Source organism: Triticum dicoccoides, chromosome 7B, assembly GCF_002162155.2.
Source record: "Triticum dicoccoides isolate Atlit2015 ecotype Zavitan chromosome 7B, WEW_v2.0, whole genome shotgun sequence".
In the NCBI taxonomy this organism is placed as follows: domain Eukaryota; kingdom Viridiplantae; phylum Streptophyta; class Magnoliopsida; order Poales; family Poaceae; genus Triticum; species Triticum dicoccoides.
The window spans coordinates 347,976,498-347,993,672 of NC_041393.1; the positions used below are offsets into that span (position 1 = coordinate 347,976,498).

The 17,175-nt window shown below is 48.3% G+C and overlaps 1 protein-coding gene across 1 annotated transcript in view; it reads left to right on the forward strand.

Moving 5' to 3' along the window:
* Nucleotides 1–5,744: 5,744 nt before the first annotated feature.
* LOC119337277 (superoxide dismutase [Cu-Zn], chloroplastic-like) overlaps nt 5,745–17,175 on the forward strand; it is a 16,090-nt gene continuing 4,659 nt past the window's right edge. The window contains exons 1-3 of the mRNA XM_037609393.1: nt 5,745–6,030; nt 6,519–6,580; nt 6,656–6,695. Of these exons, the coding sequence (XP_037465290.1) occupies nt 5,811–6,030; nt 6,519–6,580; nt 6,656–6,695 (322 nt within the window). The 5' untranslated portion in view covers nt 5,745–5,810. The remainder of the gene's footprint in view (nt 6,031–6,518; nt 6,581–6,655; nt 6,696–17,175) is intronic.

Consider the following 17,175-nt stretch of genomic DNA (forward strand, 5'->3'; position numbering starts at 1 on the left):
GTTTGTTTGGTAACCTTGGGAAGTGCACCTTTTGCACCGACCGAGTATCTTTTCTTGGCTATGTTGTTACTCCACAGGGAATTGAAGTTGATAAAGCCAAGATTGAAGCTATTGAGAGTTGGCCGCAGCCCAAAACGGTCACACAAGTAAGGAGTTTTCTTGGCCTCGTTGGATTCTATAGGCGTTTTGTGAGAGATTTCAGCACCATTGCTGCATCTCTCAATGAGCTTACAAAGAAAGATGTGTCTTTTCTTTGGGGTACCGCACAGGAAGAAGCCTTCACGGTATTGAAAGATAAGTTGACACATGCTCCTTTACTCCAACTTCCTGATTTTAATAAAACTTTTGAGCTTGAATGTGATGCTAGTGGAATTGGATTAGGAGGTGTGTTATTACAAGATGGCAAACCTGTTGCATACTTTTCTGAAAAATTGAGTGGGCCTAGTCTGAATTATTCTACTTATGATAAAGAATTATATGCTCTTGTTCGGACTTTAGAAACATGGCAACATTATTTATGGCCCAAAGAATTTGTTATACATTCTGATCATGAATCTTTGAAACATATTAAAAGTCAAGCTAAACTGAATCGTAGACATGCTAAATGGGTTGAATTCATTGAGACTTTTCCTTATGTCATTAAACACAAGAAGGGAAAAGAAAATGTTACTGCTGATGCATTGTCTCGCCGCTATACTATGCTTTCACAACTTGACTTCAAAATATTTGGTTTGGAGACCATCAAAGATCAATATGTGCATGATGCTGATTTTAAAGATGTAATGCAGAATTGTAAAGAAGGAAGAATGTGGAACAAGTTCGTCGTTAACGATGGATTTGTGTTTCGTGCTAACAAGCTATGCATTCCAGCTAGCTCCGTTCGTCTTTTGTTGTTGTAGGAGGCGCATGGAGGAGGATTAATGGGACACTTTGGCGTGAAGAAGACGGAGGACGTACTTGCTACACATTTCTTTTGGCCAAAGATGAGACGGGATGTTGAGCGTTTTATTGCTCGCTGCACTACATGTCAAAAAGCTAAGTCACGACTCAATCCTCATGGTTTATATATGCCTTTGCCTGTACCTAGTGTTCCTTGGGAGGATATATCTATGGACTTGTTTTAGGTTTACCTCGAACAAAGAAGGGGAGGGATAACATATTTGTTGTCGTGGATAGATTCTCGAAAATGGCACACTTTATACCATGTCATAAAAGCGATGATGCTGTTAATGTTGCTGATTTGTTCTTTCGTGAAATTATTCGCTTGCATGGTGTGCCAAATACTATTGTTTCAGATCGTGATACTAAATTTCTTAGCCACTTTTGGAGATGTTTATGGGCTAAGTTGGGGACTAAACTGCTTTTTAGTACTACTTTTCACCCCCAAACTGATGGACAAACTGAAGTAGTCAATAGAACGTTGTCTACTATGCTTAGGGCTGTTTTGAAGAATAATAAGAAAATGTGGGAGGAATGCTTGCCTCATATTGAATTTGCTTATAATCGTTCATTGCATTCTACTACTAAGATGTGCCCTTTTGAAGTTGTGTATGGTTTCCTACCTCGTGCACCTATTGATTTGTTGCCTCTTCCATCTTCGGAGAAGGTTAATTTTGATGCTAAACAACGTGCTGAATTGATTTTAAAAATGCATGAGTTAACTAAGGAAAACATTGAGCGTATGAATGCTAAATATAAACTTGCTGGAGATAAGGGTAGAAAACATGTTGTGTTTGCACCTGGAGATCTTGTTTGGTTACATTTGCGTAAGGATAGATTTCCTGATTTGCGCAAATCAAAGCTAATGCCACGTGCTGATGGTCCCTTTAAGGTGTTGATAGAGGCGGGGTGTCCCGATCTTTCGATGAGATGATAACTACCGATTTGGTGGAGACGACTTTGACGATCCGACTACAAACGTGCACAACGTTGCGCCTTAGCAATCGCTAAACCAACTCCGAGAGGTTATTGACCACGCCGGAGCACGATCAACCTGACCACGAAGGTCTATTCCTGCAAGCAATCGAAGAACGAGCAAGAATATGATAAAGCAATCTGGATATTGCAAATATATATGAAGTATTGATAATGGTGGGGATCCGTAAGCGGTCTTGGTCTGGTCGTTGGACACAAACGAAGTACACGAAGTTGCAATGGCTAACTTTTAACTAAACAAATCCCCAGGAAAAGCTACTAGATGGATCTACTTATATAGGAGCAAGGGGTGGCGGCCAAGGAGGTGGGAGGACGTCCCAAGGCAGCCTAAAACTAAATCTAGGTCGTACAAGGCCAATGGGCCCAAGTGGAGGTGATGTAACACCTTTGGACTTGTAGTTTGACTCGGATTCTGCTGCAGCATCAGATTGTTTCGTCCACAACTCAACGCTCCGGACGAATTTGAAGGTGATTCCAATTGGGTTGGAAAGTGCACGAAATCTAGTTTCCAACAAAAAAAGAATCACCCAATTCGGAGTCCGTATGAAAAACTTGTGTGCGTTTTGAGTCAGGTGTGTCTGTGCAGTCCGAATCTGAATCCAGAACGTGAGAGACCTGGACTCTATCTTCTCTTGGGCCAAAAGTGACGTGAGAGAACTTTTTGGACAGCAAATAAACATCTCTTTCTTCCTTATCTTCATATGTGGATTGTACAAATGTCCCATACACCTGCAATTAGACAAAACACAAAAGTGTGTGAAGTATTTTTGTTCTGGATAACATAAATAGATTATTGAATATTTTGCACTAGAAATCACCTGACAAATATGCATATATGCAATATTTTTGGTCATATCCAAGGTAGTCATGTCCTCATCATTGAATGTGATGCTAGTGGAATTGGATTAGGAGGTGTGTTATTACAAGATGGCAAACCTGTTGCATACTTTTCTGAAAAATTGAGTGGGCCTAGTCTGAATTATTCTACTTATGATAAAGAATTATATGCTCTTGTTCGGACTTTAGAAACATGGCAACATTATTTATGGCCCAAAGAATTTGTTATACATTCTGATCATGAATCTTTGAAACATATTAAAAGTCAAGCTAAACTGAATCGTAGACATGCTAAATGGGTTGAATTCATTGAGACTTTTCCTTATGTCATTAAACACAAGAAGGGAAAAGAAAATGTTATTGCTGATGCATTGTCTCGTCGCTATACTATGCTTTCACAACTTGACTTCAAAATATTTGGTTTGGAGACCATCAAAGATCAATATGTGCAGGATGCTGATTTTAAAGATGTAATGCAGAATTGTAAAGAAGGAAGAATGTGGAACAAGTTTGTTGTTAACGATGGATTTGTGTTTCGTGCTAACAAGCTATGCATTCCAGCTAGCTCCGTTCGTCTTTTGTTGTTGTAGGAGGCGCATGGAGGAGGATTAATGGGACACTTTGGCGTGAAGAAGACGGAGGACGTACTTGCTACACATTTCTTTTGGCCAAAGATGAGACGGGATGTTGAGCGTTTTATTGCTCGCTGCACTACATGTCAAAAAGCTAAGTCACGACTCAATCCTCATGGTTTATATATGCCTTTGCCTGTACCTAGTGTTCCTTGGGAGGATATATCTATGGACTTGTTTTAGGTTTACCTCGAACAAAGAAGGGGAGGGATAACATATTTGTTGTCGTGGATAGATTCTCGAAAATGGCACACTTTATACCATGTCATAAAAGCGATGATGCTGTTAATGTTGCTGATTTGTTCTTTCGTGAAATTATTCGCTTGCATGGTGTGCCAAATACTATTGTTTCAGATCGTGATACTAAATTTCTTAGCCACTTTTGGAGATGTTTATGGGCTAAGTTGGGGACTAAACTGCTTTTTAGTACTACTTGTCACCCCCAAACTGATGGACAATTTGAAGTAGTCAATAGAACATTGTCTACTATGCTTAGGGCTGTTTTGAAGAGTAATAAGAAAATGTGGGAGGAATGCTTGCCTCATATTGAATTTGCTTATAATCGTTCATTGCATTCTACTATTAAGATGTGCCATTTTGAAGTTGTGTATGGTTTCCTACCTCGTGCACCTATTGATTTGTTGCCTCTTCCATCTTCGGAGAAGGTTAATTTTGATGCTAAACAACGTGCTGAATTGATTTTAAAGATGCATGAGTTAACTAAGAAAAACATTGAGCGTATGAATGCTAAATATAAACTTGCTGGAGATAAGGGTAGAAAACATGTTGTGTTTGCACCTGGAGATCTTGTTTGGTTACATTTACGTAAGGATAGATTTCTTGATTTGCGCAAATCAAAGCTAATGCCACGTGCTGATGGTCCCTTTAAGGTGTTAGAGAAAATAAATGATAATGCATATAAACTTGAGCTGCCTGCAGATTTTGGGGTTAGTCCCACTTTTAACATTGCAGATTTGAAGCCTTATTTGGGTGAGGAAGATGAGCTTCCGTCGAGGACGACTTCATTTCAAGAAGGGGAGGATGATGATGACATCAATACCATTGTTACACCCACAGCCCCTACTGCTATATATACGGGACCAATTACTAGAGCTCGCGCACGCCAATTAAATTATCAGGTACTTTCGTTTCTTGGTAATGATTCTAATGTTCATGAGAATATGAGGCTGCCTAAATTGAATACATTTGTTTTGCTTACAAATGAAGGGCCTAGCTTGGAGAAGGATGAACATTGGAGCAAGAACAAGCATGGAGATGATGCCATGCGCAAGGGGAACAAGAACGGAGTTACAAGTGATGATTTCAGGACTTTGAAGCCACCATAATGGGTGTATGAAGCCTTGGACGAAATATACAAGATGCCACTTCATAAATTCCGTCCCGAGGCTATTATAGGTGCTGCGTCACCTTTTTATTGGGCCAGGCCCATGTAATTTCGAAATACATTAGTATAGGCTATTTTTAGAGTCAATATGTGTGGGGAAACAAGAGATAGGGTTGATTTCGGATCCCTCCACCAAGGGCCACGAAATTCCCCCTCTCTTCCTCCATATATACAGCCCTTAGGGCACCGTTTAGACTTTGGGTTTTGTTTAGATTAAAGTTTGCCATAGCTGCAACTTCGCGTACTTCGTTTGTGTTCAACGACCAGACAAAGGCGTCACAGAACCCCACCTTGATCAATAAAGCTTTCATCTTATATTCGCAATATCCAGATTGCAATCTCAGTTTCTTGCTTGTTCTTCGTTTGCTCGCAGGAAACAGACCCTCGTGGTCAGGTTGATCGTGCTCCGGCGTGGTCAATAACCTCTCGGAGTTGGTTTAGCGATTGCTAAGGCGCGACGTCCTCGCATGTTCGTAGTCGGATCGTCAAAGTCGACTTCCACCAAAGCGAAATCCATCATCTCATCGAAAGACGGGACACCTCCGCCTCTATCAGCTTCCTAGTTGCAATGGCTCCACGACCAAGCCTTTCACTATGACATCTGTCGTGACAATTTCACGACAGAAAGGAAAAAAACCTGTGCTCCGAGTTCGTTTTCTCGTCCATTTTTTTTATGAAAAGAAAGTTCATCAAAATCTATCAACATGAGATCTAGTTTGAAGATCTCGACACGAAGAATTCAACGGTGAAAGCGATTCGAGATTTGGACGCACGGTTTAAGAGATAAAACATTTTGATAAACGAATTTACGAAAAAAGGAAAAAACTCACATGTCGCGAGAATAGTGCGACAATTAAAATTAAAGTAATCTTCACAACGAATACTCGTGATTTCGCTTTTGCCCTCGTGAATCAGTCCCAATAAAGCCCGCGCGGCCCCGAGCCCACCTTATCGCCAGTCACCACCAACCCCCAAAAGTTCTTCCGCTCCCGACGACCGCCATGGCCGCGCAGAGCCTCCTCTTTGCCGCCGCCGCGCCTCTCTTCCAGGTTCCTGCCTCTGCCCGCCCTTTCCAGTCGCTCCGAATTGTCTCCACTCCAGGAGGCGCCACCGCCGCCGCCAGGGCGCTCGTCGTCGCCGACGCCACCAAGAAGGCAGTCGCGGTGCTCAAGGGCACCTCCCAGGTCGAGGGCGTCGTCACGCTCACCCAGGAAGACGACGGTGCGTGCGCTCCACTTTCTCTTCATTCTCTGTCCGCCTCTGTCTTATACTCTTATCATCTGTTTACCACCTGTTGACTGTCCAGAAGCTTCGCCAGTTGCCTTTGCCTGGACACACGGCGAATTTGCCTCTTCTTACAGCATACTCGTTCTTGCGAACTTAAATCTGAACTCTTCCATAGTACATTTCAATAAAATATATCTGAACTCTTCTTTCGTTACAAGCATTGCATATGACTAAATCTAGCTGCAATCGAACGGAGTATTTTTGTAGGGAAAGTACCTTGGTAACTTTTACTTTTCAGTTCAAATACCAGACAAATAGTGTGCCGAGCTTAGATGATGGATTGCTAAGGCCGTTGCTGTACAAATCCTAACTGAAATATCCGTTAAATCTCAAGCATCAGCGTCACTGCAAATACATTTAAAAGGGTAATACGGTTGTATCTTACTTCTCTATTTACTCTTCTAACTGCTTTCCTATAGCAGGTCCCACGACGGTGAACGTTCGTATCACTGGACTTGCTCCTGGACTTCATGGCTTCCACCTCGTGAGTCTTGTTCCTTGAGTACCTCTGTTTTGTATTTGTTGGTCCGTAAGAATGACATGATCATTCATTTTGCAGCATGAGTTCGGTGACACGACTAATGGGTGCATATCAACAGGTATGAGTACACATAATTTTTCAGTGAGATAAAATAGTACAATACTATCAAGCTTTTTGTTCCCTGTTTATTGCTTCGAAGGTTTTTTCTCGTTGCAAGATCCCATCAAATACAAAAGATACTAATAGACAAGCCTTTGGCTGTCAGAGGAAATTGCGTAGGTAAAAGTAATATATATGCAGTAGAAACAATATATTGATAGAAACCACTGCATCCACAGGAAATGCTAGATTGTGATAATGTTCTGCATAACATTGAATCCACTGCATCTTTTTTTTAGCTTGAATCCTCTGTATCCGAATAATGCACAGACAAACAAATCACACTTAACATGGATCGGTGATGGTAAAGCTATGCAATGGTAGAAAGAAATATCACTTCACTCTTCAGTTTCATTCATACCGTAAGCGTAGTCAGTTTATTTCCCTTATCATAGACTCATTTTGGCTTATATACAACGATCTAATCACAATTCTAAAACCTGAGAGGCCTTACTGATAGATCATAAGAAGCTCAATCGAAACATGGAAATTGCAAAATATCATAGAAAACTGTCAGCCCCCTTGCTATGTTGGGCTGTTAGTGAGGGGCTGGGCCCAGCCGGCCCGTTACAACAGCGACTACAAGTACGAGGGCCAAGGGACAGACGAGGCATCCAGTGGATCAACGAACCCGGCGGCGGCGGCTCTTCCCCTACCTCCAGCTCTCTCCCTTCCTCTTTCTCAGTTCCTTGTAATGGCTACTCTGTCATCGAATCCTCTATATGTAGTGAGTAATCGAGAGATCCATAGTGTGTCCCTAACATCTGGTATACAGAGCCAGGCACCACCCTTCCCACTCAATTTCCCCCAATTTTTCTCTCAATTCCATTGGCGACGACGCCATGCCGGCTGTCAAACCACCAGAGTGGGATGCAATGTTTGCCAATGAGCAGCTGTTGTGGTATCTCAAGCGATTATGCGCTCAGGCGGAGGAGGTGAGCTCTGTGTTGGGGCTTGCACGGGTGGGTGATCCTCCCATGGCCAGCCCGCTTGTCGATCCGGCGGCCTCAACCACGACGCATGCCTCGTCGGCGCCCGCCCCCGACGTCCCCAGCTCCACAACCAAGGCCCAGGGGAGATCCCCCCGGTCGCCCATGATGCAGACCCGGTGTGCATCGCGATGGTGCCCATCACGTGTTCGACGGAGTGCTCGACCCAGGTCGACACCACCAACAACGTCGGTGAGGTCCATGGTGTTGCCACCGCCGTGCACCTCGAGCCAATGGTCGACCCCATCCACCAAGCAGTCGAGCAACTCACTCCGGTGCAAGCAACGGCCTCCATCGGCACCAACACTCCCTCTAGTGCCGAGGTCGTTTCTCCCGTGAAGACCACCACCGACATCGACCCCAAGGCCGGCGTGCAGGAGCTCAATGCCCTCTCTGTCAACACCTCCACCCGAACGACGAACAAGGTGGACCACCGCGTCGCCCTCATCGTCCCCAACGACCTTGCTGCACCGACGCTGACCGGGTGTTCGATGAAATGCTTCCCTCGCGACACCAACCATTTCAAGTCAGTGCTCCACCCAGCCGTTACTCCTTCATCGCCCACGGCCATTGTCAACACCTTCCCCGACCAGGCATCTATGTTGGGCAATGGCACCAAGGACATCATCGCATATGTGTTGCCCATAGAAGAATTGCAAGCGGATGAACTACAATGGCAACCATGGCCGTCACCTACACGAGCGAGGGTCAAACACACGGGACTCCTGTTCAGGCCTAGACCGTGGCCGTCGTTCAAGTTAGATTCGGATGCAAGCTACCCGCATGAGCCATATTCAGTTTCTTGTGAGCTGATTTCCATAGAAGAGACTTTCAATTTGCAAGCTGATGAAATTTGGCACCATATACCTGATTATCCAAGGTTGCTCATGTGGCCATCAACTAGTCCGAAGAATTTAAGCAAGACAATGGTGAAGGAAATACTTTGCAGTGGAACCTTAAATACATGTTCAGGCAACTACAGAGCAGTACAGGTCTTGTTTGAACTACCAAAAGGGGAATTTAAATTTAGTGCTCATGGTTCTAGTGATCTACATATCATGAGAGAATCCTGGTGGTGTCTGCAAAGTGCGCAGCAGAGAACATTTCTTTTAGAGAAGGTTATTTGTTGGATCCCTCTGGTGCCAAGATCTCTTCCTACTCCGAGTCAGCAGCTAATGCAACAAAAAGACACTGTGAAATTCACTGATGCAGAACGGGTGCCAGTTATATCTTCTTTGCAGTCATACTATGAGTTTCATGCTCAAGCTCGACAAACTTCTTGTACCCGTAGGTTCTTTGTTTCATCCGAGCTGCAGAGTTATCATGGAACCAAGCTACGACCAAAACCATGGCCACTGTTCGACTTCAATCAAGACACCACCCAGCTGAAGATAAAATGGGCATCATTTTCATGCAATTGCCGAACAGTACATGTGGGGTTCGAGCACTGCATGTGTGGTCAGCTCTATCCAAGGGTAATGAGCGTGCCAATGCACTGGCAATTTTTTAGCCAAGAGCAATTGAAGGGGAGTGGGCGTTTTGCTAGAGAATGCAAACCTGAACAATTAGATGGTGGTTCAAGAACCAAACTTCAGCTTGCCATACTGACCAATTTTCAGTGCTGCTTCTTCAAACGTACACCAGATTGGATACTATTGATCAGGCTACCTACAGAAAAGAGAGCATCAGAGGACAAAAATCCATTAGTATGGGCACTTTTCCAAGATGCTCGAGCATATATGAAATTGTATGAAACTTATGCTGTTGTTGTTCACAAGTGTGAGCAGAGAACTTATCACGACCGAGGTTTGCTACTCTCTTTCAATCAGAGACCACCTGGTGCGTATTTTGGACAAATGGCAAGTCTAGGTACTCCTGCTATATCTGTAGATGCTTCAGTGCAGCCCTGGGTGATTCCCACTTATGCAAGCGTACAGATTGGTAACACTCAGTGCAAGTGTGTGTGCACTACCTCAGGCTTATTTGGCAAATGGTTAGAGAAGTATGGGAGCAGTAAAGACAGCAAGGTTGTTTGGCAAGCATCTGGACCGGATGGTCGATCCGGAGTAGCAGACTGCAATGCTATCTGCCATACTACTTCCAGCAATAGTCTAACTAGAGAACTTCCAGTACAGCATGTGTCGTATGAGCTTGTGCTATTCCTGGCGTGTCTGCTGGACATTTTCAACATGCAGCTTGATGCCTACAACAACATCTGTTTCCTGTTTCAGCTCTATTCAGCTTCTCCGCTCCACCAGCGGGGCGGTTCTTGGGATCCTGGAGGGCTCGCATTGCGTTTGTCACTGGAATTGGCTCGCCGGGAGGTCTTTGCAGGAGGGATGTGTATCATCATCTTAGTTGTCCGTTTCCTCATCCACATGAGCGGCATTTCACTGCATCGATTGCTTGGACTCCAATCGACTCAAGGGCATTTTCAAGAAGGGATGGGTGTCATCACCGTCGTTGCCATCTTTGCGCAAAGCTCCACCCACCACAAGTGCTACCTCGGCTTCGACCGCGACGGTGTTAGCCACGACTACGCCATCACCACGTTATTCGACGGGATTTTCATCGGCCGCAAGTACTACCTCCCCATCATTGCAGTCTACCTTGACTTCGGCTACCGTTGCGGCTCCAACCAAGCCCAGGAACATCAAGCACCATGGGACCCAGGCGATCCTCGGCGATGCCGGCTTGGGGTCAAGCTGAGTCTCACGGAGGGAGGGATGTCGGCAACTGGATCATGCAGGGTCCTTGAGTCGGCGAAGAAGCAACACGCGATGCATGCATCGTGCACGCTCTCCCGTCCCCAGATACCCGCTACCGGCTTGAGGGCAAGCCAGCTGTTAAGGGGGAGGGGATGTCAGCCCCCTTGCTATGTTGGGCTGTTAGTGAGGGGCTGGGCCAAGCCGGCCGTTACAACAGCGACTAGAAGTACGAGGGCCAAGGGACAGACGAGGCATCCAGTGGATCAACGAACTCGGCGGTGGCGGCTCTTCCCCTACCTCCAGCTCTCTCCCTTCCTCTTTCTCAGTTCCTTGTAATGGCTACTCTGTAATCGAATCCTCTATATGTAGTGAGTAATCAAGAGATCCATAGTGTGTCCCTAACAAAAACTGTTCTTGAGCAGAAAAATATTCATACTAATTTAGAAGATAATTCAACATTGTTCAGTTATGGTCATATGCCAATATATATAATCAGTAAGTACAGAAACTCGACCTATTATTGAATCTTCCTTCAGTAACATCCCTCCAGTGTTGTCAACACAACAACATAAGCTAGAATAAGAGAAAATGGTAATTATGGAAACTGCAAAAAATAATCACACCGCTACATGATATTGGAGAGAACAAATGTAAATATAGGATTTTTCAACCATACAACCCAGCCTCACTCAATCTATCGTTTTTAGGGATTACTAATTGCAACCATCTTGAAAATACATGCAAGTCGTCACTTCACTTAAATCATCTCGAAATTATCTGCAAACGAGAAATACAACCAACTGAATCGAGATTGAGAAAGATAAAGGGGGATGGAACCTATGGATTGGAACATTATGATGTGGATCCTATATATGGAGTCTTACATGCACCCGACACATGTTGGCCTGTATAGCGAAATAGATCTAGCACACAAACAAGAGGTTTAATATGATAGACCATGCTACCATGTTGAGAAATCATGCAAAAAAGAAAAGCAGTGAAACCCCCATAAAAAGCATGATGCACAATGAAACTACGACTTGATATCTTTTATCCACATCTCTTCAATGGCACTAAACAAAATAAATCATTTTCTTGAAAACTTTGAGACCAAGAGATAGGCAACAACAACAACAACAATAACAAAGCCTTTAGTCTCAAACAAGTTGGGGTAGGTTAGAGGTGAAACCCATAAGATCTCGCAACCAACTCATGGCTCTGGCACATGGATAGCAAGCTTCCACGCACCCCTGTCCATAGCTAGCTCTTTGTCGATACTCCAATCCTCCAGGTCTCTCTTAACGGACTCCTCCCATGTCAAATTCGGTCGACCCCGCCCTCTCTTGACATTCTCCGCACGCTTTAGCCGTCCGCTATGCACTGGAGCTTCTGGAGGCCTGCGCTGAATATGCCCAAACCATCTCAAACGATGTTGGACAAGCTTCTCCTCAATTGGTGCTACCCCAACTCTATCTCGTATATCTGTTAGACCTTTCAACCTGAGCATTGATAGTTGTGGATGACACTAGGAGAGTTGGGACAATTTTCGTTGGTTTATTTCTCACACAATGCCATGCCAACCCGAGGGGTTGGGGATACATATTTATAGGCTGCTAGCCAGCCAAGGCATATGCTAAGATGCTGCCAAGATGCCATTCTAAGATGCTAGTCTAAGATGTTAGTCTAAGATGCTAACTGACAGTCCTTGATGGTCAAGAACAGAACTCTATCCTAACAGCCAGTCCTTGATGGTCCAGGACTTTATCCTCCTAACTGCCACAAGGACCATGTGCTGCAGCCCCACAAGGACCCTAGTACACAGACTTATCCATCATTCTCCCCCTAAGTCTTGTACGTCGTCTTGTGGGAGAGTTGAATCATCCCAATCCTGGAGCAAAGTTCGAGGAACTTGACCCTCCCAAGGGGCTTGGTGAGCAGGTCTGCGAGCTGATCCTTGGTGTTGATGTAGCTCGCCTCGATGCTCCCTTCTTCCACACAGCTGCGGATGAAGTGATACCTCAGTCGGATGTGCTTGCTCCGTTCGTGGAACACGGGGTTCTTTGCCAGGGCCAGGGCGGACTTGCTGTCCACCAGGAGCTGCACCGTTCTGGTGTCTTGAACAAGAAGATCACCAAGCAGTCGAGCAAGCCAGAGCGCCTGAGTACAGGCGGTGGAGGCCGCTATGTACTCAGCCTCACAGCTGGACAGGGCCACCACCTGCTGCTTGACTGATTGCCAGCTCACGAGACACTTGCCGAGGAAGAGGAGGATCCCGCTCGTGCTCTTGCTGGTGTCGATGTCGCCGGCGTGGTCGCTGTCGCTGTACCCGACGAAGTGTGCCGCCCCAGGGCACCTAGGGTAATGGAGGCCGTGGTCGAGGGTCCCTGCTATGTAGCGGACGATCCTCTTCACTGCCTGCTGGTGTTCCGACGTTGGTCGCTCCATGAACCGACTGACATAGCCGACGGAGAATGCCAAGTCCGGCCGTGTGTGAGTGAGGTAGCGAAGGCTCCCCACAAGGCGTCGGTACTGCGTAGCATCCACTTCCTCCGTCGTGCTGTCGCGACTTAGTTTCAGCCTCTCCTCCATCAGAGTGAGAGCTGGATGGCAGTCGGTGAGCCCAGCTAGCTCAACGATGCGCTTGGCGTAGGCGGACTGTCGAAGCGCGATCCCGGAGTGGTCCTGGTGCACCTCAATCCCTAGATAGAAGGAGAGGAGCCCCAGGTCACTCATCTGGAACGTGGCCTTCATGTCTTCCTTGAACGCCGCCACCTCTGCATCTTTGGTGCCGGTGATCACCAGGTCGTCAACGTAGACGCCCACCAGCAGGGCATTTCCTCCACTCCCCCGTCGGTAGACGGCAGCCTCATGCGGGCTCTGCTCGAAACCCATCTTCTTCAGCGTGGAGTCCAGCTTGGCGTTCCACGCCCTGGGTGCCTGCCGCAGGCCATAGAGAGCCTTGCGCAGGCGGAGCACCTTGCCCTCCTGGCCGGGAATCGTAAACCCAGGTGGCTGATGCACGTAGACTTCCTCCTTCAAGTCGCCGTTGAGGAATGCCGACTTAACGTCCATGTGGTGGACACGCCAGCCCTCCTGGGCAGCCAGCGCAAGGAGAAGTCGCACGGACTCCATCCGTGCCACGGGAGCGAAGGCGTCGTCGAAGTCGACTCCTTCCTGCTGCAAGAAGCCTCGGGCCACCAGGCGAGCCTTGTGCTTGATGATGGCGCCGGCTCCATCCCTCTTCAGCTTGAACACCCACTTAAGGGTGATTGCGCGATGACCACGGGGGAGGTCAGCGAGCTCCCAGGTGCGGTTTTGCTCGACCGCATCCATCTCTACTACATCCCCGCGCTAAGGAATTCCATCATCAGCTTGGGACAGCTGGATGAGAACGGCTCACGCGTGCTGATTGAGCATGGGGTCCTACGCATCTGGGATCGCCAGCGTCGCCTTCTCGCCAAGGTGCCCAGAGGTGAAAATCGACTCTACGTCCTTGATGTGCAGGTGGCACAACCGGTCTGTCTCGCTGTCCGTCAAGACGACGAGGCGTGGCAGTGGCATGAGCGCTTTGGGCACCTTCACTTTGAGGCCCTGAAGCGTCTAAGTGCCAAGGAGATGGTGCGAGGCCTGCCATGCCTCGACCATGTGGAGCAGTTCTGCGACATCTGCGTACTGACAAAGCAGAGACGACTCCCCTTTTCCCAACAGGCGAGTTTTCGGGCTAAGGAGAAGCTGGAGCTCATGCACGGAGACCTGTGCGGCACGGAGCTCTGATACCACTTGTTAGACCTTTTGTAGACACCGGTGAGCAGCCGGTGCTCTCCCATCTTGGTGGTGAAGATGACGGAGCCGACGCCCTTTATCTCCACAGCGGAGGCATCCCCGAACTTGACGAAGCCTCGCACATCGGAGTCGAGCTCGGCGAAGAATTCCCTTCGACCGGTCATGTGGTGGGTGGCGCCGGTGTCGAGGCACCACCCCGTAGCCTTGTCCTTCCCGGAGCCATCGCCGAGAAGAGCGTGTGCTTTTGGCTCATCGAGGTGGATGAAAGCCTTTGCGACTGGAGTCGCCGAGGGTAGCTCAATGCTTGCATGCGCCATGAACAGAGCCGTCTCCTCCTTCGCCTGTGCGACGTGAGCCTGGCCTTGTCGTGGTTGCCGACACTCATTGGCCCAATGGCCAAACCGGCCATAGTTGTGGCAACTGTTGTCTTGTGCCGGCTTGGGCTTGCCGGCGGCGCCGTCCTTGGCGCCTCCGCGGGCGTCACCTTCGGCACGTCCTTGTGCCCTGCCCGGGGGGCCTCTTCGCGCCTTACGCTGCTTGCCACGCTTGCGGCCGCCCATCGAGGAGGAAGGCTCCTCCTTCTTCCTGTCACCAAGGCTGGGATCCCACTGCTCCCGAGTTAGGAGCAGCTTCCCGCTGGTGGTGACGGGCCCCGAGGGGGGCTGTGGCTCGTCGGTGTCGACGACCTTGAGTCGACCTATCGCCTCCTCGATCATCATCGTGGAGAGGTCCAGCAACGACTCGATCGAGCGAGCCATCTGCTTGTACTTCTCGGGAATGCACCGAAAAAGCTTCTCGACAGCTCTCTCCTCGGTGTAGGTGGCATCGCCAAACTTCACCATCTTCTGCAGCAGAGTGTTGAGACGGAGAGCAAAGTCATCAACGTCCTCACCTGGCTTGAAGCCCAGGTTCTCCCACTCCTTACGAAGTGCCTGCAGGGTGGACTTGCGAGCACGGTCGCTGCCGATGCGTGCTGCGGCGATGGCGTCCCAAGCCTCCTTGGCAGTCCGCTTGTTGGAAAGCGAGAACTGCATCTCGGGCGGGACTGCGGCGATGAGGGCGTCCAGTGCCCGTCGATCCTCTAGGTGGTCGACGTTGCTGTCCTAGACTGCCTCCCACATGCGCCGCACCTGGAGCCTGACCTTCATGATCCCGGCCCACTCGACGTAGTTGGTTTTAGTGAGGGTAGGCCACCCAACACTGGAACCAACATCCCTGACCACAGTCCGGATCTCGTAGAGGCCGCGGTCCTGGTCGTTGCAGCCGCCGTCGCGGTGCGCGCCTCCACCTGGAGCGCGGGCGTGCTCGGCTGCCCACTGCGCCGTCCGCTCCTGCGCCACTTTGGCGCGATCTGCGTCGGCGCCGTCGTCCGCAGGAGCGGTGCTGCTGGAGCTGCAGGGGCTGCCGCGGAGTGCCTTGGCATCCGCCGTAGCCTCACGGGCTGCTGCTGCTGCTGCTTCTACCTCCGCCCTGGCTGCTTCTACCTCCGCTCTGGCTGCTGCCAGCTCCGCTGCAGCCAGCCTCGACACTCTTGCCGCCGCAGCAGCTGCTGGTACAGCCGCTCGCTCACGCTCCTCTGCCACGGCGCGCTCGGCCTCTTGCCGGCGCCGCATGCTCGAGGTAGCCGTGTGCTGAGAGCGACCTGCAGACATGGCTCACTGCAGGGGGGCTGTTGCGTGAAGAGGAGGCTGATGAAGACGAGCTGCTGCTCGACAGTCCGGAGGGAGGGAGGTAACCAGAGGCAGACGGAGCAGCTGCTGCTACCGACTTGGGCTGCTCACAGAAAATGCTCAGGGTGCAGGTTAACCTGGCTCTGATACCACTTGTTAGACCTTTCAACCTGAGCATTGATAGTTGTGGATGACACTAGGAGAGTTGGGACAATTTTCGTTGGTTTATTTCTCACACAATGCCATGCCAACCCGAGGGGTTGGGGATACATATTTATAGGCTGCTAGCCAGCCAAGGCATATGCTAAGATGCTGCCAAGATGCCAGTCTAAGATGCTAGTCTAAGATGCTAATCTAAGATGCTAACTGATCAAGAACAGAACTCTATCCTAACAGCCAGTCCTTGATGGTCCAGGACTTTATCCTCCTAACTGCCACAAGGACCATGTGCTGCAGCCCCACAAGGACCCTAGTACACAGACTTATCCATCAATATCATCATTCCGGACTTGATCCTTCCTCGTGTGGCCACACATCCATCTCAACATACGCATCTCCGCCACACCTAACTGTAGAACTTGCCTTTTAGCTTTTATGGCACTCTCTTGTCACAGAGAATGCCAGAAGCTTGGCGCCACTTCATCCATCCGGCTTTGATTCGATGGTTCACATCTTCATCAATACCCCCATCCTCCTGTAACATTGACCCCAAATACCGAAATGTGTCCTTCCGAGGTACCACCTGGCCATCAAGGCTAACCTCCTCCTCCTCACACCTAGTAGTACTGAAACCGCACATCATGTACTCGGTTTTAGTTCTACTAAGCCTAAACCCTTTCGATTCCAAGGTTTGTCTCCACAACTCTAACTTCCTATTTACCCCCGTCCCACTATCGTCAACTAGCACCACATCATCCGCAAAGAGCATACACCATGGGATATCTCCTTGTATACCCCTTGTGACCTCATCCATCACCAGTGCAAAAAGATAAGGGCTCAAAGCTGACCCCTGATGCAGTCCTATCTTAATCGGGAAGTCATCGGTGTCGACATCACTTGTTCGAACACTTGTCACAACATTATTGTACATGTCCTTGATGAGGGTAATGTACTTTGCTGGGACTTTGTGTTTCTCCAAGGCCCACCACATGACATTCCGCGGTATCTTATCATAGGCCTTCTCCAAGTCAATGAACACCATATGCAAGTCCTTCTTTTGCTCCCTATATCTCTCCATAAGTTGTCGTACCAAGAAAATGGCTTCCATGGTCGACCTCCCAGGCATGAAA